General features: G+C 40.3%; 2 protein-coding genes across 2 annotated transcripts in view; one reads left to right on the plus strand and one right to left on the minus strand.

Annotated features, from left to right (window-relative positions):
• Window positions 1–2,414: 2,414 nt before the first annotated feature.
• si:dkey-82o10.4 (uncharacterized protein LOC797793 homolog) lies at window positions 2,415–7,479 on the minus strand. Its single transcript, XM_018700011.2, has 5 exons — window positions 6,935–7,479; window positions 6,254–6,325; window positions 5,862–5,988; window positions 5,234–5,378; window positions 2,415–3,221 (listed from the first exon to the last, which is right to left on the minus strand). The coding sequence occupies exons 1-5, from the start codon at window positions 7,334–7,336 to the stop codon at window positions 3,137–3,139; spliced, it is 831 nt and encodes a 276-aa protein (XP_018555527.1). The 5' UTR covers window positions 7,337–7,479; the 3' UTR covers window positions 2,415–3,136.
• Window positions 7,480–14,146: 6,667 nt separating this feature from the next.
• Window positions 14,147–24,830, plus strand: part of LOC108899555 (DNA-binding protein SATB1) — an 85,417-nt gene continuing 74,733 nt past the window's right edge. Inside the window, exon 1 of the mRNA XM_018700053.2 lies at window positions 14,147–14,240. The gene's annotated coding sequence lies outside the window, so the exon portion shown is untranslated. The remainder of the gene's footprint in view (window positions 14,241–24,830) is intronic.

Genomic DNA, 24,830 nt, shown 5'->3' on the forward strand with positions numbered 1-24,830 from the left:
CTGTTCTCAAAGAGGGCAATGGGTGGGGTTTACCTCTTTAGATACACAATGTGACTATCATGACTATTTACTGTGACACGTTCATGTTTGACTCGGCTCTTGATCTTGATGTGTCAAATTTTTGTGCCTTATCTCTGTTAGGACTTACAGTTGTCTTTCCTCTTGCCTGAATATTGAGTCCAGTTTCCTGTCAGTATAACATAGAACAGTACAAATACCAGAAAATCTTCTTCACTGAATTTTTTTTTTTTTCAAAAGCTGAGGTATAAATTATAGTTTAAAATATTTTCTGTATATTGAAATGCATAGTGTCTTTACATTATTATTATTTTTTTGTCTTGATTCCATTTTCCTGCACCCCAAACAAAGTAAGGCATTAAGAAGCTCTCAACCATCATTAGTATTCATCAGTCATAATATTAGTTGCACCACAAATTCACTAGAAATAAACATGTCAGTAAACAAAAGAAGTTTTTTCCCCATTACATGTCTGTTTATAGAGAATCAATTTCACTATTAAAAAATGAAAAATATAATTTAATGCATAGAAACAGCTAATTTGTCGTGTCAACATTTCAGCGTCTTTTTGTTCAAAGCAACATGCCATCTTTTGTTGGTACACCTAAGCTGCTGTGAAACAGTGTTAAATCTTTAATTGATTGCTTTGGACTTAATGACAACAGCCAGCGAGACTGTTGCCGTGCTTGTAAAAGATTTGAGTAAATATAGAGAGGTACACACTCCGTACCTTATCGTTTGTTCTGTCAGAATATTAGATTTGATTTCCAAGCATATTTATCTTGTAATTCTATTAATCAACCTTAAAATGAGTCTGACAGAGAGAGCACAATTAATTTATGGCTTCTTGGAGCTCAGATACATGCAGACATACAAACAGACACAGACTCTCTAAGAGGTGTGAGGAATTGTTTGCAATCTGTTTCGCTAACCAGATTAATGAAACAGGTTGGCACACAGCCTCGACTGATCCACATGTCAGAACATTACAAAACAGTAAAATAACTAATAAAAAAACATTAGCTTTTTGTATATTCGCCACTTGTTTTTGTTTTTTTGTTAATTTCCATTAAACTGAGTGATGCACAGGCGTGGTAAATTGTTTAATGTGCTCTCACCATATCCATGAGCATATTGACATGTGCTAAGCTAACTGCACTCATTTAATCTCATTATGACTCTGCAAGATGCTTTACTGGAACCAAAAAACCCCCACGCAAACTTCCACAGACCGCATATTACTATGCAGGAAAATTAGAATAATCCTCAGCGTATTTCATTATGCATGAATTAGCGGCCGCTAATGACAGAATCCTCTCTGTTTGTCAGATATGTTGTCAACATTAATAATATTGCAGCAAGCTTTAGCAGAATGGGATGACACGCGGCATTCACGAGCCTGTCAGACGTGATGTTTTTGACAAGTGACATGTTTCTGGCAGTGACCGTGGGCTCAGACACAGGCTGTGTTTGAGTTAGTTAAACAGGTGGAGAATTTTTCTGGTAGAATTTGTCATTCTTGCTTGCAGCGATGCTAAACAAGTATTTTCACTTGGTCCAAGACTTGTGTTGTGATTTCTTGAAGTACTTTCTTGAACAGTCAGCTGCATTGCCGACAACCATGTACCAGAACATACGCCCCCTCCTGCCTACTATGGAAAATTGATTATCTTGTTTCACTTTGCTTCTTATCACAAGTACCAGAATACTAATATATTTGGTCCCTTATATGTTTCACTGATCACATTTGGAGAATACATTCATGAAATATAAGGACTTCGTCTTTAATGCTAATGCTAATGCTGTTACATTTACCTTTTGGTGGTGAGGTCAAAAACTGCTGGATGAAATGTTGGGAACACTTTTTTTTCTCACCCTGAATTTGTTTTTCATTCTGGCTAATTAAGATGATATTATAAGATCCAAATGATACTTTAATTTGACCCCTGGGTTCCTAAAGGTGCAGTTTACCATGCACAGAAGGATACATGTTTTTCTATAGTATTTTGACAATACCATATTTTTGGAAAGGGAGGGTTGGGGAGGGCCTTTATTATTGATGAAACATAAGGTTCAGCCGCCCTTACAACATCTGTGATTTTTATGTCTTTATGCTGGCGACAGCTGTGGTCAGAGCCATTATGTTTTCGGGTCCATCCGGGTGTCCAATTCTTGTGTGCACAATATCTCAGGAACATCTAGAGGAAAATATGGAAACGTCCACTTGGACTCAGGGATGAACTGACTAGATTTGATTATTAAAAGTCAAAGGTCAAAGTCACTGTGAATTCTCAAAACACATACGTCAAGAATTCATACCCTAATTCTAACAAAATTTCACACAAATGTCTAATGGGATAACATGATGTCATAAATGACATTTTATACCCAAAAGGTCAAAGATAAACTTTATTGTGATAACATAATTTTCTGCAAAGACACTTTTCTGGACATTTTTCAACACCTGAACTCAGGAACAGAAGGCGAGATTGTGAACATATTTCCTGCAACTTGACTGGATGAGGCATGCAACTGCAAGGCCGTAATTCTATTTTTACAGTCCCTTAGTTTATCAGTGCAATGCCAGATGATTGTGAGGGCAGATTTTCTATGTACATTAAATGATTATAGGTACAATTTGGTGCCATGATCAAACAGTTTATTGACACAAGATGTTGGTTTAACAGACTCAATGTGGCTGAGGCTCAAAGTTCATTTTTGACCTTAGAAACTAAGAAGTTTTCAGAGAAAAACAGTTTAAGTCTTCTTCCAGTGACCTCATCACTCTGTCCATATATCTCAGCTAAAAACACTTAATGGGTGTTACTTGCTGCTTTGACTTGTTTCCAAATGTGTGAATCATTGGAGGAAGGCTCTAAAGGCATCTTGGGGTCAAAGGACAACCTTCAAGTAGGAGGACTGGTTCATGTATCAAGTTCTGAGGCCTTCAGGTGTCTGTGTAGACTCAGTGTTGTGGCTTTGGGTCCCGTTCCATGACTGCTGCTCGCCTTGTACGCTGTCCAGTTTATTGTCTTTCACGGATAAATAAATTCAGCTGATCACTAGTCTGCTGCTGCGTCCTGATGAGTGACAAATGGCCTCACAGCGTCGCGTCAAATTATTCAGCCAGTTTCCAGTGCCAGTGCCAAACGGTGGTGACGGTCCAGTCAGGAGAGGCCCCCCTCGTCAGCTCTCGGTGGAATCTGGAAGGAAAGAGGCAGACATGTTTAACAGGAGCTTTCTTAGTTTACCCTCATTTAAAACATGACCAGCTCCCCAGACTAATGTAAATCATGCATACCCAGGGTCTCCTCCATTGAAAATTCATAAAAGCTGCATCTTAAATTCTTAGTTGTACAAGTTCATTTTAAGTCTTGAGGATAGAGGCAGACTGACAATGACTGACATTCAGACTAAGTTTTGCTTTGTGTTTCACCTTGAAAATAATGAGGTAAGGATTCTGAAAATGGCGCCCTTATTCTGCTGAACTGTCTGTTTGCTAGCCTCTGGGATAACATTTGAAGTATAACAGGCTTTCTCAGAGGGGATTCTAAGACCTGAAACAATAGGAAGGAGAATCTGGCCAACTAGATAGGAGGGCATTAGGTAGAATAGACCCCACCGTGTGGTCCAACAACTAACCGGATTACTGATAGGCTTTAACTGTTACATGCACTGGGAGTGAAATTATTTCCTTGTTTTTTCTCACAGCAGCAAACGTCAGTGGTTCTTTAAACTAAAATCAGAGCAGCTGAAGTGATGCAGAACCAGAACTGGATTCTTTACATGACAAAACAGTCATTAGCCTACATAGACTATGTACTATTGCTGGCTCCATCTGTGAAAGTCACAGCTTTTTGTTATTCAGACGTGGATGTCCATTATGTCAGTGCTCCTCCTTTATTCAGACATGAGAAGACATTTTACAGAAAGCACAATACTTGCACAATATTCAGTACCTGCAGTGGTGAGTTCAATAGATATCAAGGCGGAAGCTCAGTGATATTTATAAGCCTTAGTTAATGACCATCACGAATGAGTCATCATGTATTAGTCAGAAAGTTCTACTATTTTCTAAAGCCAGATAGTGACCCAGCACAGAATGAAAAGACATTATGTTGTGACTTTTCCTTTACTCGCTTGTATGTAAGTATTGCGCTCGAAATTCAGAATTGTTTCCATGCATGAATTAAAATCCCAAATGTAAAAAGGGAGGGAGCTAAAACTGTTATTATTTGTGATTCTAGACTTATCTATAAATACATCCATATATTATTTAAGATTTATTTGTACTGTGCTCTTAATAAGGACAAGATTTGTACTTAATTTTCCTCATTGCATGTTTGTCCTTGTGCTGCTGTAAACTTTACATTAATCTGTTGCCATTCAATTCAGACTTGGCTTTGTTGAAAGTGTTACACAAATGTTAAAGGATCTAACCTGGTAAACCTTCCTGTGCTTTATACACATCTACAGAGATCGTAAGCATTGCCAAAATGCAAATGACCTACATGCAGTACTGTACCTGAACACACCCTGTATAGACACTGACTGAGGACTGAAGCTTCTGCTGCTCTACTGATGAGCAATGTCCACTATAGTAGCTATGTAGACACAGTGTTGAAGTGAATACAGTCATAGGATTGTCACTTTCTTGTTACTTACCAATCAGTACTTTTATTAATGTTTCTTACTTTACTTTAGTCCCCCCCTGAAAAATTAATGTCACTTTCACCATTTCCCAAAGTGAGGATTTAAATACTAGATGAACCTGCATCCATATACCCATTACACTGTCTAGAAATGATCATTTTCACATTTATTTGAAAAACATTCAACTAACCACCATCAGCTGTTGTGAAGCTGTGGCTCTGTTATCCACCCAACAAATACAGACTCGCCATATGTTAGAAGGCCTGCAGGTAACTTTGAGCCTTTGCCAACATATAATTATTTCACTATGTAAATACTTGTACCTTTTTAATTGCAATTCACCATACTCTATTCTGAGAAATAAAGCAAACAGATCTTTGCACAGAACATCTGAGCAAATGAATGATCAAAAACTGGCATTATGCAGAAAGAGCCAGCACACACGGCATGAAATAGATCTGAAAATGTCAAAGCTGAAGGAAGGAAGATTTGATTGTAATCGATACCGTCAGACACGTTGCATGTTTGTGATAAGTGTACAGAGGACGGGCTGAATACTTACTCATAGACAGCAGTCGCTAATTTCTTCTGTGGGCTGCCGTCTTCACTAGAGGTCACTTTGAAGATTTTTGTGCCCTCTGGGTCATCTGGGCCTTCATGTGTAGACAGGAGCCAGAACCTCATGATGATGAAGCAGTACTTTCTACCTGTATGGAGAAAGTAGGACTTAGGACTTTGTCGTGTAATTTTTTTAAGGTGCCGGCATGAGACTTGCATTGGTGTTTTGCTTCTCTGGCTCTCTCATATGGCTCTCAGACACTAAAAGAAAAAAACTCACCTATATAGGTCATACACACTTGCCTGCCCTTCCAGACCACTCTTGAATGTGTGTGACCTACATAGGTGAGATGTGTTTTTGTATCTGGAAGGGACATGGAAAGAACCAGGAGAGAGCAAAAGAAGTGAAGCACCAGAGCGAGCTTTTATGTGCTTAGTTCAGAAATGGTTATAAGAGATGGAGGCGGGTTGAAAAGAAATGGCACCGGATTCTTCATCTGGTACTGGTCTGGGTACCACAAATTTGTCATACTGGTGTGATTGTATTCATTAGAGGGTTAAATCCAGCATCTATAGGCCACACTGCCCAACCCTAGTTCTCAGTGTATGAAAACTAATAGTACAAAACTCACCATATTGATCAAAGACAACAGACACGTCTTCTGGAAGCACAAATATAATATCATCCAATGCAACAGCTAGCTGCTGCCTCTGAGCATTAGTGAGAGACCTGCACCTCTTCTCAACATATTCTACCATCTGGAAGAACAAAAGAGACTGTCAGACCAAAAACTGATGACTTATATTTGATCAGTAGACCCTTGTTTTAGATATGGATGTGCAGAATTTATTATACTGTCGGACTGCCACATATTGTAACTGGATTATTTTTACAACTGGCTGTTTATGGAGGTGAACACAATTCCCCATAACACAGGAGTCTAATCTAGTGACACTTAGTGTATATTACAACTGAATTTTTTCAGTTTGTGAGTGCATGTACAGTATGTGCATTATTTGTTACCTCATGGGACAGTATCCCCCTCAGTTCATGGTATCTGCCTCTGGACATTGTGTTGGAGACATGGATCAAAGCCTGGGATGGGTGACAAGACGGGTGTTAATTACTTGTATCATTGTCAATAGTGTTAGTGCCTCAGTTCCTATCAATACATACATGTTTGTGGGCTGCACTGGTCATGTTAACTTTGATACTTCACTTTCAAGCCAGGGTGGGAACCTCAATTTCCCCTCGAGGTCCTTTTAGCAGCTGCTCTGGAGCTTTAAATCAGATACTATCTTCATCAGCAGAATGTGTTTTCTTATGTTCCTTTTTACCCCCTAGTTGCTGTTTTGCAGTGTTGAGATTCATTGTTTTAAAAACGCCTATTTAAAGTAAGAAGCTATAAATTTTGTCTAGATCTTGTTCACCTTTGCTGTAGCTTTTTCATCTATCTCACCTTAAGTTTGACCTCTATGAAACCCCTTGTGGCAAAGCCAAAACCTCAGTTTTTCATTTTTACATTTGAAGAGTCACAGGAAGCGTTCAAAAACCAATGCCACATACACTGAGAGAATAAAACGCGATGTTAGGAGATAGGAGGCCTTTTATCGACCACATACAGAGAGGGGTTACCCAGCTTCTTCCTATAACGATGCAGTAGTGGTTGGTAAGAGACCTTTTGGTTCCTCCGTCGGTAGTTACCTGCTTTACTCCTCTGTCAAACTCTACAGAGTTGAGGTCTAACTCAAAGAACAAATCGATGAGGTACGTGATGAATTTACACCGGATCCATGTGAGCGGGTCCGGAATGCCGACCACGGATATATCGGGCTGACCGCCCGAGCGCCCCGCCGGCCCGCCGGTTCCCGGCTGGGAGCCGTAAAGTCTGTGTCTCTGAGCGGCAAACGAAAACTTCCGCCTGCAGAATCTCCGGCCTTGTGCTCCGTGATCCCCGGTGAAAGGACGCGCAGGACGCACACACCCCCCCGCCCACTGCTGGTGGTGCTCGACCGGCTGCCTGCTGCATGTCAGGCTCTTCTTCCAGGCGCAGACCGCGAGGCCGCCGAGCTCCCGGCATGCAGCGAGGCTGGCGATCCGCTGCATCAGAGCCGGGTGGACGCAGCGTTACATGCGGCGTGTGAACCGAGAAACAAGGCTGAAACAGCCTCCGTTACCACAGCTGCCTAGGTAACCTTATGCAACTCACCCCATGTTGTACCCATAATCCTTATGGTGTACACGACGTACACACACATGACTGCTGCCTTCCAGTGCTGCTGGAAATACAGAAACGACCAGGCGTTGGTTACACTTCCACATCCAAAATATGGCAGGAGTGGCTCTGTCTTTTGCTTGTTCTACTTTAAATCGGTAGATTTCCTTTTACTGAATACATTTTATTTGCTTGCTTGTCTATGACTAGTAGATTGCTGCTGCTCCTTGTCATGGCCTTCAAACAAAATCTCCTTCAGGATAGTAAAAAAGTTGAAGCCTGTGGGAAGTTATAGAGGATGGGATGTGGTGGAAGAACAGTATACAGGTCAATACATTTGACATTTTGTCATACAGTGATATACGCAAGTGCAAACTAATAATTTACCGTATGTGGGGACTATCAGCTCAGATACAATGACTCACATTATACGATAAGATATTATAAGATAAGATATAAGATATGATTTACCGCAGACAGCAGCCTAATCATCTGACACTAAATGTTATTTATAACGTTTATGTCACTGTTAAAGTCGAGTATTTTATTTAAGAGTGATAGCTGGGTCTGGATTACTTTTATGCTCATCAGTAATGTGTGTTCAGGAAAGCCATGTTAAATGTTTATTTTATATATACCTTATAATATTTGTACTGATCAAGAGTTCTGTGTCTCTATAACTGTGTTTGCCGGAACTTACAAGGAGCACTTAAAGGCAGCAAAGTGGCTTTACTGATAGAATCCAGTAGAGGGAGATAAATATCCATTTATCTGTCTCATGTCCTGTATGTGTGTGTGTGTGTGTGTGTGTGTGTGTGTGTGTGTGTGTTGTAAAGTATGAGAAAACTACAAAACAAACTTTAAATGGTGTCTGGGCGTGCATGTATTATTAACACAATAAAAGCAAACATTCAAAAAGCCAGTAAAAGTGCATTTGCACATACAAGAACACACACACACACACACACACACACACACAAACAAACATTGCAGAACCAGTTGTTCCTACGGGCCAGCAGTTTCCGCCCAGGCTTTGTTTTCTGCGCAGGTGCCTAAAATGATTGTGCGAAAATGTGAAATTTGATCAGCAGACCAAAACATCATTAAGTCCCCGCTGTTCTCGGTGATTACAGGTCAGTGCCGTTTCCCCGTCGCTCTCTCCCCCCTCTATGCGCGCGCGTGCTCACACGCACACGGCAGACACCTGCGCGCGAACCCCGCCCACCTGAAGTTCTCCCAACTAATTTTATTTATCAATAATTAGCAGCGCAGCACTTGGTTATTTGAGATTGCGCTCAGACACGGAAACCTTTCCGGGATGTATCATAGTAATTATGTGTGTCAGCTGAGAATGCTTTTTACATCTGCGAGTCGAATGGAGCAGAATATTAACGACTCCACACAAGATGGGATTAACTGTCGGAGAATCTGCAGATAAACACACAAGTGAAAAAGAGTTAGAGTCCAGGCTGCTGTTTATCACACCGTAATCAACATGTTTAACCAGGTTCAGAGGAAGAGGAGGAGGAAGAATTAAAGGAGTAAAGATAGGAAGGAAGACAAACAAAAAATGTGGTGTTAATTTAAATATGCAAAATTTTTGAGCGTAATAAACATTAAAATAGTAAAGATTTTGACATAGTGTCTCTCTTAAAGACAGGGCCACAAAAGTTAGTTCATTATGTCAGACCCAGCCTAACTTGATATTGTACTTTATCTGTCCTAACAGATGTGTAGTAAACAGGTTTACATGTAGTTAAACCTCTGGGCCCTTTACAGGGTTGCCAGCCCTAGGCTTTTTTGTTGCTTTTTTGCTTTTGAAAAATTAACTTGTAAACTGTCTCATGAGAAAATCGTCACATACATGAGGTTTACTGCCACCCAGAAAGAAAGCAAACAAGCAAGAGAGCAAGTAGATTCTTCAGTGATCAGACTGCCTCAAAAACCAGTTTAAAACCACTCTGCCATATTGATCACAGCAGCAGGGTTGTGGCCACCACTGAGGACACAGAGGTCATGTTCTCTGTGTTGTTTGTGGGATTTAGAGCTTTCAACAACCCGAGGAGGAGTTGACATTCTCATAAATACAGATAAATTACAAATGGAGGCTGATTCTGATCCTCAGAGAGATTATCTTTTAATGTGACAGTTTTAAGGCAAACAAGTTAAATTAAAATGAAATGAAGGCACTTTGTGTTTCTGGCCACGAGTTACAGTATATTCTTTGAAGTTGCAGTTAGAGTGCTATCTAGGGAGATAAAATTTACAGAAAATGTAACTGAACAGTTAAATGAATAAATGTGGTGGGTAAGAAATTCAATATTTTGATGTCTAGTGAAATATTTCTTTGGTGGCTGGGATGGCACTGAGGCCTTGACTGTCAGTGTTACTCCTCCACTTTCTGAATCTTTCTGAATGAATTGTTAGGGTGTTTCTTGCTGTTTAGGCTGCTGTAGGACACTCCCGCTCTGAGTGTCAAAGGCCCTCTAATGTAATTCAGAGTCACACAGATGGTGTGTGTGTGTGTGTGTGTGTGTGTGTGTGTGTGTGTGTGTGTGTGTGTGTGTGTGAGCTGTAATGTTGCACTGAGCTCTTTCCTCTGTTGAACCACTGAAAGGCACTGTTGTCCACAGCTGAGCCCCTGGGTAACATCCACTGACAGGGATGAAGATGTTGTGTTCAGCAAACCTCCAGAGTGTGTTAGGCAGGTCACTGGTGGAGCAGAGGTTGGATATGGTGCATCAGTAATGATAAGACAACTTAATTAATAACACACACAGCTCTGGAGTATATAGTTTTATGTTTTCTGGACAAAACCACTCCATTAAAATAATTCTGTAAAGCAGAATATGGATGTCAGACATTGTAGTTCAGGTCAGTCTTAGGGGTCACAGGACAATTAAAACAAACATGTTTCAGCTCCACAAAATTATAATCGTATCTAAAATAATTCCTTACTCATTATACAGTGCAATTTGTTTACTGTCCTTTCTCAAAGATGCACAAAACTCAATGGTTCCATAATGCGTACATAGATGTGAAAATCACAGTCATCACAACACTGCGGCTGTCAATGATGCAAAATGAGTGATTCAAATCTCCGTAAACTACAAAGTGTTTGTTCCATAGCAAGTGGTGAATGAGTGAATGTGGTGAGTGATTTTATGTTTATTCTGTCTTATTTTCCTCAAATCTCCATTTTTATCATAAATGATTGAAGCCTCTTTCTAAAAATGTGATCAGACAAGTTAGTTGAACCAATCACAACTTAAAGACGTGTGTGGCCTGTGTCAATGGGTTGCAAGTAGATTCTTTTTTTGAAGGGTGAGAAGTCATAAGAGGTTGGGAACAATATGTCTTGATGAAATATACATGATATAAAACTGATTAAAGTGTTTTATGTCTTCTGCAATTTCTTTGCTTTGATTCCAACTTGATAGTTTTGAAAATGTTCCACGGTGAAGTGATAATGGACTTTAAAAAAGAGCAGATTTTAGTTTTTGTTTTCGTCTTTCTTCATTATCGGGTTTATAAAATAACTCGGTCAACTTTTCTGCTGGAAAGGATGGCATGTTAAATCTGAAAATATGTTGTTTTTGTAAATTTGAATTTAATCTGGGCTACAGGTATTGGATTTTGTGTGTGCTGGCAGGGAGCCACGCACAATAGCAGGCACAGGTGTTGACCAGGAAAAAAAATGAGAGCGAGAGAGAGAGAAAAGGGAGAGACAGAAAGTGATTTGAATTATCATTGTAGAATGCATTTGGCATCTCTGCAGTGGAAAGAGCCTTAAATAGAGCCACAAAGTTTTATGTAAAATGGATGCATGGAAATTTCCAAAATTTATGTTTCTCCATTTCTTTTTTTTCCTGCTTTGTCCATTTCTTTTAAATTTAAGCTTTAACTAACTCTCAATTTCAAAAAGCAAAGCTTGTTGATCAAGAGTAGAGATATCTTTGACTTGAGCATGGGCTAATGAGAGAAATTAGCACAAATGCTCTAAGTAATAGTTCCTGATTTTTTTTCTCTCACAAATTATTTTTCAACTTGTTTTTGTATCTGTGCATAAATTAAAAAATCTGCTGAAATTTATTATTCATTGGAGATGTGATTAATATGCAAAATTATGCAAATTAAGATGCAATTAGGCTCCAATTCTCTAGTGGAATTTTCCATTATAATTTAATACAAAGTAACAGAGTAATTGGTGTCACGTGTAATTACGGTTACTCAAGTGCACTTTCAGGCATGCAAATGATTTGCTATATGTTGGTTATCCTATGCAAATGTACCATGTGGTGTTTTAACAAGTTGAGGAAAACACAATGGGTATGTGGTTACCCCGTGGGGTTGGAAGGAGGTAAAGGCAGCAGGGTGTATTTTTTTTTAAATGAGAGGAGTTGGAAAACTTTCAGCGCTCAGATTATCACCAGTTAAGACTTCCAGTTACTTTTTTTCTCATTTTGAATTTTTGATGAATTGTGGAGAGGTGCAGACTTTCATCCATTACCAATTGATTAATGAGAGAAAACTGTTTTGGATGTGACTTTTGGGAATCACGTTTGCGGGAAAGGAGGTGGTTTCCAACACGAAACTGTTGCTTCAGTTGACGCAAAATCAGAAGAAATGTCACACCTCCACCGCCATCTCCACCTCCACCCCTCCCTGCTTCAGTCGCGGGCTTTTTGTGTCTTCATTACAACTGTGCCCCGCTTTGATCAATGACACTGCAAATGTCACAAGCAATCACCAAACATTATGCACGCGGGGGACAATTACGCCACAGCTCAGTGTGACAAACTTTGCAGTCGGCGGCCGGGTGGAGAGACGGAAAGCGATTATGTAATTGATATCTATTTAGATAGAATGAAAGTCCTGTAAACGCTCGGAGGGAAAAATGTCTCGCAGAGCAATTCCTTCTTGGGAGGCAAATTGATTTTAAATTGTTACATGGCTGGTTACATGTCCTGACATCTTGCTTTGCTCGCTCTTGCTCACACACATTCAAGTACACACACATATAAACACACTCTGGCTATAAACCATACACACAGATACACTAGCTTGTACACACACACACACACACTCTGCTATCTGTCTTGTTCATGATCAATGCTCTGAACAAAGACATCCTCCCTCCCTCCTTGTACCCCTCCACCCTCACCCATCCTCCCTCTCTCTCTCTCCCTCTCTCTCTCTCTCTCCGCCTCCACTCTGTGTGCCTGCCTGCTTGCACAACTCTCTCAAAGAACATAATCCCTCAACAAAATGGAAACACAAAGGAAACTTGAGCTCAATCCTATAAACGCGCGGACACAGCAGACAATGCCTCCTCCCACCCGTTTCCCCCTATCCCCGTCCCCCTGCATCCCCAACAGCCATAAATGCCCCGTGGCACAGATCAGGCTTTATCAACCCTCCCTCCCTTCCTCCTCCTACATCCATCCATCCCTCCTTCCCTCTCCGATTAGTACCCCACCACCATCACCACCTCTACCCCACCCATCCCACTGCTGCCGCCAGCGTCTCCCATACCTCCACACGGTCCGCTCTCCTGTATCAGGGTGGAAGGCCGTTTGATGATTTGGCTCCTGTTTGTGGGCAAATTTATTCAGTTCTTAGGCTTAGTCTTTCATTTGAGAGGCGGTGGTGAGCCGCTACATCTGCTGCTGCAGAGGTGACGTACAGATACATGTTCAGTGGCAAGTTCAAGCAAGTCGATCCTGTAATTTCGAGGCAGTATGTGTGTCTTTATTTTGTGAGACGCTCAGTTTGCTGCTTCTTTTTCTGTGGTGTTTAAGCATTTACTGATGCGCCATTCACTTGTCAATCACACCACCATGTCCAACTCTTTTACATCTTTTGATTTTTTTGGTTGATGATGTTCAGGTGTTTGTAGGTGGTGTGCAGCCACAACCATAACCCAGTATTTTTTATCCCAAACAAAGGTTGATGTTTGCACAGTAGTGTATTACCTCCCAGTTGACAGTTTTCTTAGCAAAAACCTAGTAGACATATATTGAATTTTTTTTTTTTACAGCGTAACGTAAAATCATTCATGAGCTGCTTCAAAGTTAGCTCACCATTGTGCCCAACATGTCCTCCAACAAAAAATGTTGTTAGCACTTTATGATGTGACAGTGCTGTAGTTACTGCTTGGTTCGGTTTAGGCACAAAAAAAGACCTGATTAGGTTTAGGGGAAGATCTTGGCGAGGGCTAGGACCTTGTCAAGGTTAGAGGAGCTTCATTGTTGTTGCAGTAATAAACACATGGTTACAGTGAGGGGACTCACTTTTCCGCTCTATGATAACATCCACTGACTCTCTCCTTTGCTCCTTTCTTAGTAACTATGACCACTAAAGTTCTTTATTGCTTGAACATAAACATATGTAGTTCTGGGGCACTTGCAAAAATAACCATTGCTTTATCGCAAGGAAAGGCTGCTGTTAGCACATATCCAATGAAGAAGAGCAAGAAAACAAATATATTTATTCTTATTAAGATGTTTATTTCCATCAGTTTACTTCATCAGACTATATGAACACTGAGCTGTTTCTATGTGCCCTTCCTATGAAATCACAATGATGCATGCATGCAGGAAAGATGTAAACTGGAGATGTCTTGTGGCTTTGACAATGTAGGTCAGTGTGAAGTTTCCACGTTTGACTTAACTGTTTTGCACCCATTTGTTATTAGAACCAAACCAGCTGATGCCCCGTGTTGTCCTCCTGAGAGTGATTCCTGCTCGGAGCCCTCGCAGCACCAGAGAAGGAGCCCCTGGAGGTGGAGGTGAGGTGGGTGAGGTTTGATCTACTCTAATCTGGTTGTCGGTGGGAGGAGGTGATGGCGTTGGAGGGGGGTTGTTTGGCACCAGTACCGGGACTCTCTGTGACTGTGTGGTCTTCGGAGAACCACTTACCGCCCCCGTGCTCTCCTCCAGTTCCAGGTTCTGGAAGGTGAGGCAGGCTCTCTCCCTCCTTAACCCCCCCTCCCCACTAACCTGCTGATTAAATCAACCCTACGCAGGGTAAAGCGCGATAACGAAGGCAAAGTAGGCCACCTTCACTCGCTGTCACAGGAAGAGGAAGTGCCCTGGTGCACCCTCTCTTGTGCTTGGCGCCTCGCTGGCGCTGTCGCTACAACCCGTTGCACAGCTGGAGACGAGACAGCAAGCGTGTTAGATCAGAGAGCAGCAAGGCTCACGTGTTGCGTTTCCTGCTACTGCGATTGTGATGAGTGACCGTCTGAGGCCTGCAGAACAAAAGACACGCAGATGATGGCTCATTTCTGTCTTAACTGAAATTATAAACTCCTCTTTGAAGGCGTCGTATATAAATCTGTGTTTGTCACATTTAAATAGCAGTGAGTCTGAAACTGTCATTTAGTTTCTGTCTTTTGTACCTCTAGCCCAAAATATCCAAGCAAAAAGAAATATTCAAAACCACAAATGTGTGGATAACTTCATTTTGATTGAGAAAGAAGAGAAGTCAGGTAAGTTGCAAAATGTGTGCACACATGTGGCTCAATAATTAACCTAAATCAATTTGGAAATTTAGCAACCAAAGTAGTGGAAAGAAAAACAGGTTGGGATTATTATATATATTTTCCTACATTTAACATGCCAATGAGTAAATCCCACAAACATCAGAGATCTGGAATGGCGAGTCCTTCTCTATAAATTCTATAAATGTCTGGTCTCTTTTCATGGATTACTGTCATTTGCCATCCGCTATTGTGAGCGCCTGCCAGGCTGGCTTGCCATTTCTGGGCCTGTGTTTCCAACCTTGATATATTTGCCAAATGAATATTTGAAGCTGTAATTAAATTTATCCCACCTCTACACCTTCTGTAAGACGGCCACCTTGCACATTTCTCACATGCCATATTTCAGCTATTTTTTGTGTGTGAAAAAAAAACAAAACACCACAGCTTGTTGCCATTTTTTAATGATTTGGAATGAGGATATTTTTACTGGAATAAATCTGATTTCAGGACATTCATAATGGCCCTGCTTACGTATTCAGACATAAATACACACCGTGTGGTGAGAGGAGTCTTCAGAGCTGTCACTGGCTTCATAAACAAACTTCATAAAATGTCAGTAAATATGATAAAATAAAATAAAAAATTAGGAGATGAAATTATAGTAGAATTTAATGCATTAAGCAAAAATCAGGCACTGCTCCTGACAAACAAGTTACTATTTCCAGACAGCTCAGAAAAGGCGCTTAAAATCAGCATAAATGTGTCCACATGCAATAAGAGAACCCCTCTCATTAACAGATTAACGTGTCTACTGTGGAGTTATGTTTTTTTTCTCACATTGTAAAGGTAAATCTAAAATGTTGTGCTTATTTGTGTAGTGAAGGGTACAAAGGAGCTGGAGGAAGGGTGATGTTTTATTAAATGACTACGTTAAAGAGGACGCTCACAGTATTGTTCACCCAGAGACACGAGGCCTTGTCGCATGCAAGGCACAAAACATTTGATTAATTCATGATCAACAGCAACAAAGAAGCAACATAGTATTTGTTGTTGTTTTTGTTTTGTTTTTTGAGACCACATTTTCACTTCATAAGCACATATTTATGAAAAAACAAAATCAAAAACACATTTGGAGAGCTAATTTTCAAAAAGTCACATATATGCTGTTTCCGAAAGTCATCACGTTTGACCGTTTATCCAAACTAAAGAGGATTTTGTTAAGCAATGAGTTAAGAGATCTCTCCTTTAAAAGTTCTACACGTTGTTTTCATTGTTTTTTTCAGAGTAAACTTTTTACAGGCAGTTGATGTCTCAGTTTGGAGTTAAACTCTCCACACACTCGCAGCTATCTTGTCCATCCTCTTCCTTTCTGTCATAGGTTCTTTTGACTGACGTGTCCTATCGTCACCCTCTCCGTGAATCCTGTTAGTTACACTTTAAAGGAGCCCACTCCTCATAATTAAAATCTCCAAGCCTCCCAATAATTACCACTGGTTCCTCTGCACTTTTGAATTGCACTTGTGGTGACATAATTCATTAGTGTTTGTCCAAAGAAATGATTTAGAGTCTTTAAAGTGCTCCTCCATGCAGAATAGCTATTAAAGCAGCCATATGCACATATGCTTGGAGCGTTAAACGGTTTGTTGAAGTCAGTCGGGGTACAAGGGATGATAAACATAAATTATGACTAATACACTGCACCAGTGGCTTTTTCGAAAATAAAAAATTACTGACACAGGGAAACCACTTTGGATTCACTGCCGCAGCGCCGCGGCCCCCCTCATCCGTGTGTGCTGAAGCGAGGATGTAGGAAGCACAACGCAAATGGCTCGGGCATCACCTTGAATATTCAGATGGGTAAGCTAATCGTTTATGCCTGGATACACCATTGTGATTACCTGGCTCCTTTGGCATCATTTCTTAGTTCTCTCAAGGCGATGCAGAGTGCCTTTTGTTTTCATTTGGTTCCATTAAAAAGTTTAGACCACACAATGAGACTTTATGACTGAAGTTCACGGCATAAATTCATACCAATAATTGATTTTGCTTTAACAACCTGTGAGTTCTGTGCAAAGCGCAAACAATTCTCTACTTATTTTAATTTTTTTGTGACAAACACCCTCAATGAGGAGTGTGTCTCGAATGACAAAGGAGAAAGATGATTTTACCACCTAACAGCTGGTGCAAATGAGCAAAATTTCAGTGACTTTTACACCAATGTTGTCACTTGGTGCATGTTACTATTCGCACGTAGTTCTTTGATCTCTTTTTTTTTATATCACATAAAAACATAAAACAACATCTTATTCATCTACATATTCATCTTTTGGTTTTGACCTTTTAACAATGTTCTTATCAAGATAATTGTGGGTCTGGTGTGCTACTTTTTATATAAAAATATATTTAATTTAGCATCAACACTGGTTAATCCTGGCTCTAATGTTAATTAGGGCTGAAAAAGAAAATTCCTAGACTGCTCTTTTGATAACTGAATTATCGTTGCAGTTTTTTTTTTTCAATCAACAATGCCAAATATTCCCGAGTTCCACATCTCAAGTGTAAGAAGTCACTGCTTTTCTTTGTCATATATGACAGAAAACTGAATATTTTTGGGTTTGGGACTGATGGGCAGACAAAACAAGCCATCTGAAGACATCATCTAAAGCTTGGGAGAATCATAACAGGCATTTTTTGGGTACTTTTTGTGACATTTTGTTGACCAGATTAATAGAGAAAATGAGTCTTATCTTTGCTTGCTGATCTATGGTTTGCTTCCTGTTTTGCACCACCTGCAACTTGTTCAGCACACTGCTGTTGAATATGGTTTGCATTATTATTATTAATGTTGACCTATCTTGCTGCCCCAGCACTCACACCTACACTGCAAAAGGCTCCAGTTCACAGTGAACACGGCCTGATGTATTACCATGCGCCCTGCATTCATCACTTTGTTTCCCCTTTGTGTTTCTCCTTTTTTAAGGCAACGGCAGGAATTATTAGCGGCTTAGCACTGAGAGGCCCCTAAGTAGCTCTCGGGGTGTAAGCCTCTCTCCCAAGTCAAGGCCAACAGCACTCTGAGCCCCCAGCCCCATTTAGTGATAATGTACATGTCAGCAGGGACATGCAATGATCCCTCACTTCTCCATGCTAAATGATCATTTTCTTTCTTACACTCTGTCTTTCATTCAAGTAAATCCACTCCCCTAAAAAAACTCCCAGAAATATTAACACGCTGTCGAACAATAGTCCTCAGAAAGCATGAATCAGCAGATGATTCCCAATTCCATGCACACAACAGGGGATTGTATGAGGCTACGTGTGTGTGTGTGTGTTAGGGTGGGTGGAGGGGAGCCTCTGTTAGCACCAACACTCCCATCCAACAAAATTCCAAACCCCCGGCATCAGTACAGAGCTTATGATCTGTGGGAAAGCTGAGGCGACTTGCGGAGCGGCAGAGCACCTCGCCCGAGTCTCCAGACGGCCTGATTTGGGAACGCCGTGAAATCCGTGGCACCTCTCCTGGCTTCCTGGCTGAACGGCTGCCATATCTTGTGATGGACTGAGGCAGGAGAGAGCGAAGCAGCCAGGGATGAATACGGCTTAATCTTTACCCAGGCCACATGTGTGTGCATGATAACATGGTTGCTTTCTTCCTGTGCAGGGTTATTCTTCGCCAGCTGCCAGGTTAGCTGCCTCGCACAGCCGTGTTTCACTGCGATATTTGCCCGCTGTAAAAAGAACTATTGCACCTAAGGTGGGGGCTAATGCATGTTTTTGGAATTGGCGGTAATTCCTGACACATTTCGAGAGACAGATAGGGTGTCTTATAGCAAATGACAATATATGTAAAGACACCTAGCTTCCCCCCCTTTTAGTTCCTAATATTTTATTTGTGAGGAGCCTCCTTATGCTGGGGATAGAGGCTATTTTTGTAAGTAGACGGCGACGTTGGGATCAAAAGCAGCTAGACATGCAGCAAAAATACCTAAACATACATTTAAAGTAGGGCTGTAGGTCTGCAGACATAAGGAAAATGCTATTTTTGTGACCTAAGAACACACAAGGTTCCTATACAGAATAAATATAGATCTACATGCGTCTGCACTAAATGGTTGTTAATTTTTCAGATTTTGAATTTACAGACAACAAAACATTATAAGCAGCTTTATCCCCCATTCTCCATTTCTAATGTCTGGACTTATGTATGTTTGTTTGTGTGTGTGTGTGTGTGTGTGTGTGCTTTATGCAGATGCTCTGTACTCCATACTTTTCTCCTATCATCTACATAGACTTTAATGCAATCACTCCAGCAGCTTGGTGTGAATTTCCCTCCTTTCCCTCCTTCTCGCACAAACTTTCTCCCCCTCCGCTCATCCACCCAGCCACACAAAGCCCATCTATTATGATTGCATTACCATAAATGATTTTATAACATCTGCTTGTCAATAATTATCGTACAAATTCCCGTGCCCTCTGACCCGTGCTCTGAACGAACCCCAGGTGTAAGGCACTGTTGGGCTAATGAGTACCTCCACGCTAGCACATTGTCCCCACGTCAGTGCACACAGCCACCCAGCCACTTCAATTAGAGCCTGGCACACGCCTTAATATTAGCTGAAAATTGAGGAATCACGCGCTAATTGAAAACATTGCATTCAAGAGGAGGAAGGCTGTAAGTAAATGGTGTGGATATTTGATCTAATATCAGTAAAGATGCACAAATGACTGTCCCTCTTCTACAAGGGGAGTATTGAGATTATGCAGGTTATTCAAAACTTACTTTCTTTTTTGTTTTGTAGTGTATGTGTAATTTCGACACAGGTAAAACATCGTTTGACAAATTCTTAAGAAGAAATAATATGGACTTTTCCAATGTTGAAGCAGCATTTCTGGGGTTCAAGCCTACCTTAGCAACAGCAAAAAGTCACTAATTAAAACTGAAGTAATATTTTTGAAGGCAACACTTCACTTAAACCCTTTGAGTACACAGACAATTAATGAATTGATCATAACACACAAGACCACACTGTAAGCAGATATAGGGACATTTCTTAAGTGTTTCCCAATGTTTTTGTCAACAATAATAATGACACAACATAATATAAATTGTAATCATCTAAAAATATATCTTTATATATTATATGGAAAAATTAGCATCCATCAGTTACGTAAATTATGTTTATAAATCAAGTATTTACCTATTTCTAAAATCTTTTTCTTCACTCTGCGATGGTGAGGAAACACCATACATGAGAAGTGGCTGAAAGGTTTTGCAGAAAATCTATTGAGTGGATCTTGAGTTAATAAGAATGCTTTGTCAAACTGAGTCTTTGAGCTGAACATGAGTTTTGAACACAACAGTTTCACAGCATAAACAGATAATACATGCTGCAGAACACACTAATGGATTTGTTCACGTGTTGTCATATATGATTAATTTTCATTGCAGCTATGTTATACTGTGTTATCAATTATCCATTCCGTTTTATTTTTTGACAAGTAACATTTATAGATTTATAATAAATGCATAAACTTTATTACTGCATTAGTGTGACCAATTTTACACAAATTTTTACACAGCAGAAGCAAAAGAAATATGTATAGATCCTAACAGAACGAAGTGTGTGCATAAAACATACACAACTCAATTACATCAGTAAGAGTTACTATAATTCAATATTTTCACACAAATATCACACAAAACCCTGAACATTTCTAGTGTAAAATGTAACCGAGCAAGACCAACTAAATTCCCTGTAAACATACTGATACTATCTAATAACAAAACTAGAACAAATACACAGTAAAATCACTAATGCCACATGCTCACGTTACAAACCATTATTCAAGTGCTCAAAGACACTGAAGTGCATCAATCTATTACACAAGTCTGTTTCTCCCTGAACAGCAGTCTAGTTGCTTTACAGCAGACACAACCGCAATGTCAGATGCAGTCCTAATTGAAAAGTTAATTAACTTTTTGAAGTCATCAGCTGTCATTCCTGCAAATCAGACTCCAGTCTGGCCCCCTGAGACCAACTTTATATCAGTCTTAATGGCTGGGGACCCTCAGCGAGGCTACATGGGAACCTTTGGTCATTGAAAGTACCATTTATAGAGTATTGTTTAATTAAAGTCGAATTAAGAGAACTGTATGCAGAATTTAATTTCTTCTATGAATTATTGTCGAAAACAGAGTGCAACTCAGATAATCAAACTTTTCATTATCCTCTCCTCCCTCCTGAGGTACCTCCGCCGCTTTGCCTGCGTGTCTTTGTTGCCAACTCCCAAAACATAAATGAGAGGAAGCTACCCACAATGCATTGCATATCTACAAGTTTTCTCTCACACGTCAACTTCCTTCTGTCGAATATTTTTGTTTTCTAACAGACAAAAACCTCTTCTTGTAGTCACGTCTGGAGCAGATAACAGTCTGTGTTTCTATTTATTCCACAGACATTATGAGGACCGCCATGAGAACCTAAATGGTCTGGTCTACAGCTCACCTGTAATACCTGAGTGATATGAACATACTGTCTTAGAGCATCGTACATTAGTGGGTTTTTTTCTAATAAAATTCTTTGGAAATTACAGAAAATACCAGCTTTTTGAGTTGTTGAGTTGAAGCTAAATGTATTTGTCCATCCAACCCTTCTACTTCCACACCTTTACTTTCTGTTGTGCTGTTTCAAATGATAAGCTATTTCCTGGCACAGTTTTGTCTCCATCACAGAATATTTTTTTCCCCACGCTGGCTGTTTCTGGCTGACTTCTGAATTTAGGCAAATGTTGTCAAATTCAGTGGGGCGCGAGTTAAAACCAGCCGTCATACTGCTGCCTCCTCTGAAAGGTTGTGTGGCGACGGATCCTCCTGTGTTGTTTCTGAGGGTCAGCGCAGGTTTAATTGATTCTCCTTCTCCCTCCATCTCTTATTAAGGCCACAGCGCCTCTCCATGGGAACTGCTAATTGGCCCTCCCCTGTGGCCACTTGGAGAGGCAGGCAGACGTGGCCCCGTAGACACTCCTGTTGGTCCTCAGGGACGATGGTGGATGAGAGATTCACGCCGACTATTCGGCTCTGTGGATCTGTTTCTTTAGGGACGACAGTCTGATGTCTCCCTCCTTCACCATCTGGACACCAGATTTACTGATGAACTGATCAGGACCAGAGAGACTCAACGTGATTTTTAGAACATCTCTGTATGTTCAGTCTAGTGTGTGTGTGTGTGTGTGTGTGTGTGTGTGTGTATGCGTGTGTATGTTCCTATACTTCTACCTTTCTGAGGACCAGCCTGAATTTTAGGCTTTGGGAGTGAGTTTTAGAAACTGAGGACATTTCTGTAAAGTGAGTAGCTTTTTGACAAGTGGGGATCTTTTCAGAAAATGAGAACATCTTTAAAATTGAGGACAGTTTCTGAAAGTGTAGACATTTTTGAAAGTAAGGACCTTTTTCTCTTTAAAAATGAGAATATTGGAAAGTGTGAACATTCTTTGACAATATGGAAATTTCTAGAAAGTGCGGACATTTTTGTAAAGTGAGAACATTTTTGAAAAAAAAAAAGACCTTTAATATTGGAAAGAATGTTGGAATAGTGTGGGCATCCTTGGACAGTCAGAACATTTTGATAAAGGACACACATTTTTGAAACACATTTTTTGGAGAGTGAGGATTGGAAACATTCTTGGAAAGTAGAGGTTAGGCTTAGGTTTGAGGCTAAGAAATGCATTATATCCATAAAGTTCTCACAAGTCAAGAAGTACAAGGGTGAGTGTGTTTGTCTGAGAGACAGAACGATAGAGACAGAGATACAAAGAGAAAGTGTAGGATGATTTAAAGGTCGTGTTTGTTGTGGGCTTGGCATGTGCCTCTGTGTTTGTGAGTCTGTGTGTGTGCCTGAGCATGTAGGTGTGTGACGGTGAGGTTTCATTTAGAGGTAGTTAAAATTATGCGTGTGTGTGCTAGTGCAAGTGTGTTAAAAGTGTTAAATTTAGATGTGAATGAAATGTGTTTCATCTGGAAGTAGTAGGAATTGTGACTGTTGTGTGTTTGTGTGTGTATTCGTGGATGTGTGTAGGCTTCTTTTACTGTATTTGTGTGGTGTGAATGCTGGACCGCACAAGTTTAAACCACTGCCAAGACTTGATTTTGGGGTTAGGGTTAGGGTTAAGCATTTACTTGTGATGGTTAAGGTAAGGGCAAGGAGCTGGGGAATGCATTATGTCAATTACAGGTCCCCACAAAGATAGGCATACACAGACGTGTGTGTCTATACCACATGTGGCAAATGTAAATGCCCTAAATTCAGGTGTGAGCAAATGTACTTGTTACTTCTTTTGTGTGCGTGTGCTTGTCTGCCCACGTGTGAAAGGACATTAGAGCTTGTGTGCTTGTGTAACTGACCTTGATGTATGTTACTCAGAAGTGGAGATGAACAGATAGGCAGCAAGTTTCACCTCAGTTGTTCTTCTTTTCTCACTTCCCTTCAACCACAAAGACACAGAAGAAGATGCTCCGTTTATTCCATATCAAACTGAAGTGTACCCAGTCGGTGCATCCTGTCTTTGCAAGATATAAAACCAGCACGTTTCCTTGAATATGACATTTAAATCTCTTTGGGTAAACTTTTGTAAGAGACCCAGAAGGCAGTGCAGGATTTTTTTTTCTGCCTATGGTCAAACAGATTTTCTATTCTCACATTTTTTAAATTAACCTGATCAACAATGCGACACCGAGAAAAGAAAACAGTTTCGTATGCGCAAGTTGAGATATTCTCACGGTGGTGAAAGACTGAGGATGTATAATTTTTACAGTAACATGAATAAGATCAAAACATTCACACCACTGTGACTCAACAAGTGCCCGTGGCTAAAACTTTGTCTTTCAGTCTCTTTGTTGTGGCATGTGTTTTTAATGAAATGCCCCAAATTTACCTGAAGCACTTGTCACCACTTTTTCAGTTTCGTTTTTTGTAGACCATCAAACGGAAATCAACCGAGAATAAAGGTTTTCCATTGTCTGTTTTTACTTGAAAACATTTTAATTAATATAAAAAGCCTGTTTATTGTGGTTTAAATATCTATGTGAACACTGTTAGAGCAAAAGGCGCAAAAGGGATCCTCTCTGCAGAAATCGTTTCAAAAGATATTGAGCTAGGAAACATCCTGTGCAAAAAAAAAAAATCATATCAAAACTCACCAGTCATAATGGATGTGAAACCACAGCAAAGTTACAACTGTGCAGGAAGAGTGGAATTGAAAATGAATCAGGCGTGAAGTTTCTCAGCGTGAGTACAGAGAAATCACAGTGGATTCCAGAGAGAGCCCTGGAGTCAGGATTAGCGTTTGAAGGCTAAATGGTGTTATCGGTTCTGATTAAGGAGCATGTACGTGGTACTCACTCCACCTCTGAGACAGCCATGGATGTCAATAGGGCTAATTGGCTCATTAGACCAGGTATTTAACTGCTGCTATAATCATTCTGTGTCATCACTTAAGCCCTGGTGGAGCATGTGGGGCTCTGGCGATTGAATACCCCTCTAACCTCTGAAATAATCTGAGACACGAGATGGAGAGGCTTGTTTGACAGCAGAAGTGCAAGGTGGCTCATGATATCTTTTGCTATGTGGATTTTTTTTAAAGCGGAAATTTACTTTTCCAGCAAATACATGAAAGGGAGAATCTACCCTAAAACTGTTTTTTAAAAAAGCTGTGCTCTCTGGATTTCTTATCACTTTGGCTATTCAGCCACACAAAGACAGCAAGACATCACATCCAGATTATTTCCTAGATGCACTGCTCCCACTTTGACTGTTTTTAGTGAAACTCTAAAAACCAGGAACAGAAACAAAGACTAGAAACCCCACATACATCAATCAATCTCCCCCGAAATCATAAAAATC

Source organism: Lates calcarifer, linkage group LG15, assembly GCF_001640805.2.
Source record: "Lates calcarifer isolate ASB-BC8 linkage group LG15, TLL_Latcal_v3, whole genome shotgun sequence".
NCBI lineage: Eukaryota > Metazoa > Chordata > Actinopteri > Centropomidae > Lates > Lates calcarifer.

What these genes read in the sequence shown, in the direction of transcription:
- si:dkey-82o10.4 (XM_018700011.2), bottom strand. Translation starts at nt 7,336, where the DNA reads ATGCAGCGGATCGCCAGCCTCGCTGCATGCCGGGAGCTCGGCGGCCTC. An exon ending in GGGGGATACTGTCCCATGAG is followed by an intron (nt 5,989 to 6,253) that starts GTAACAAATAAT and finishes TTGTTCTTCCAG; the next exon opens with ATGGTAGAATATGTTGAGAA. An exon ending in TGTTGTCTTTGATCAATATG is followed by an intron (nt 5,379 to 5,861) that starts GTGAGTTTTGTA and finishes TTCTCCATACAG; the next exon opens with GTAGAAAGTACTGCTTCATC.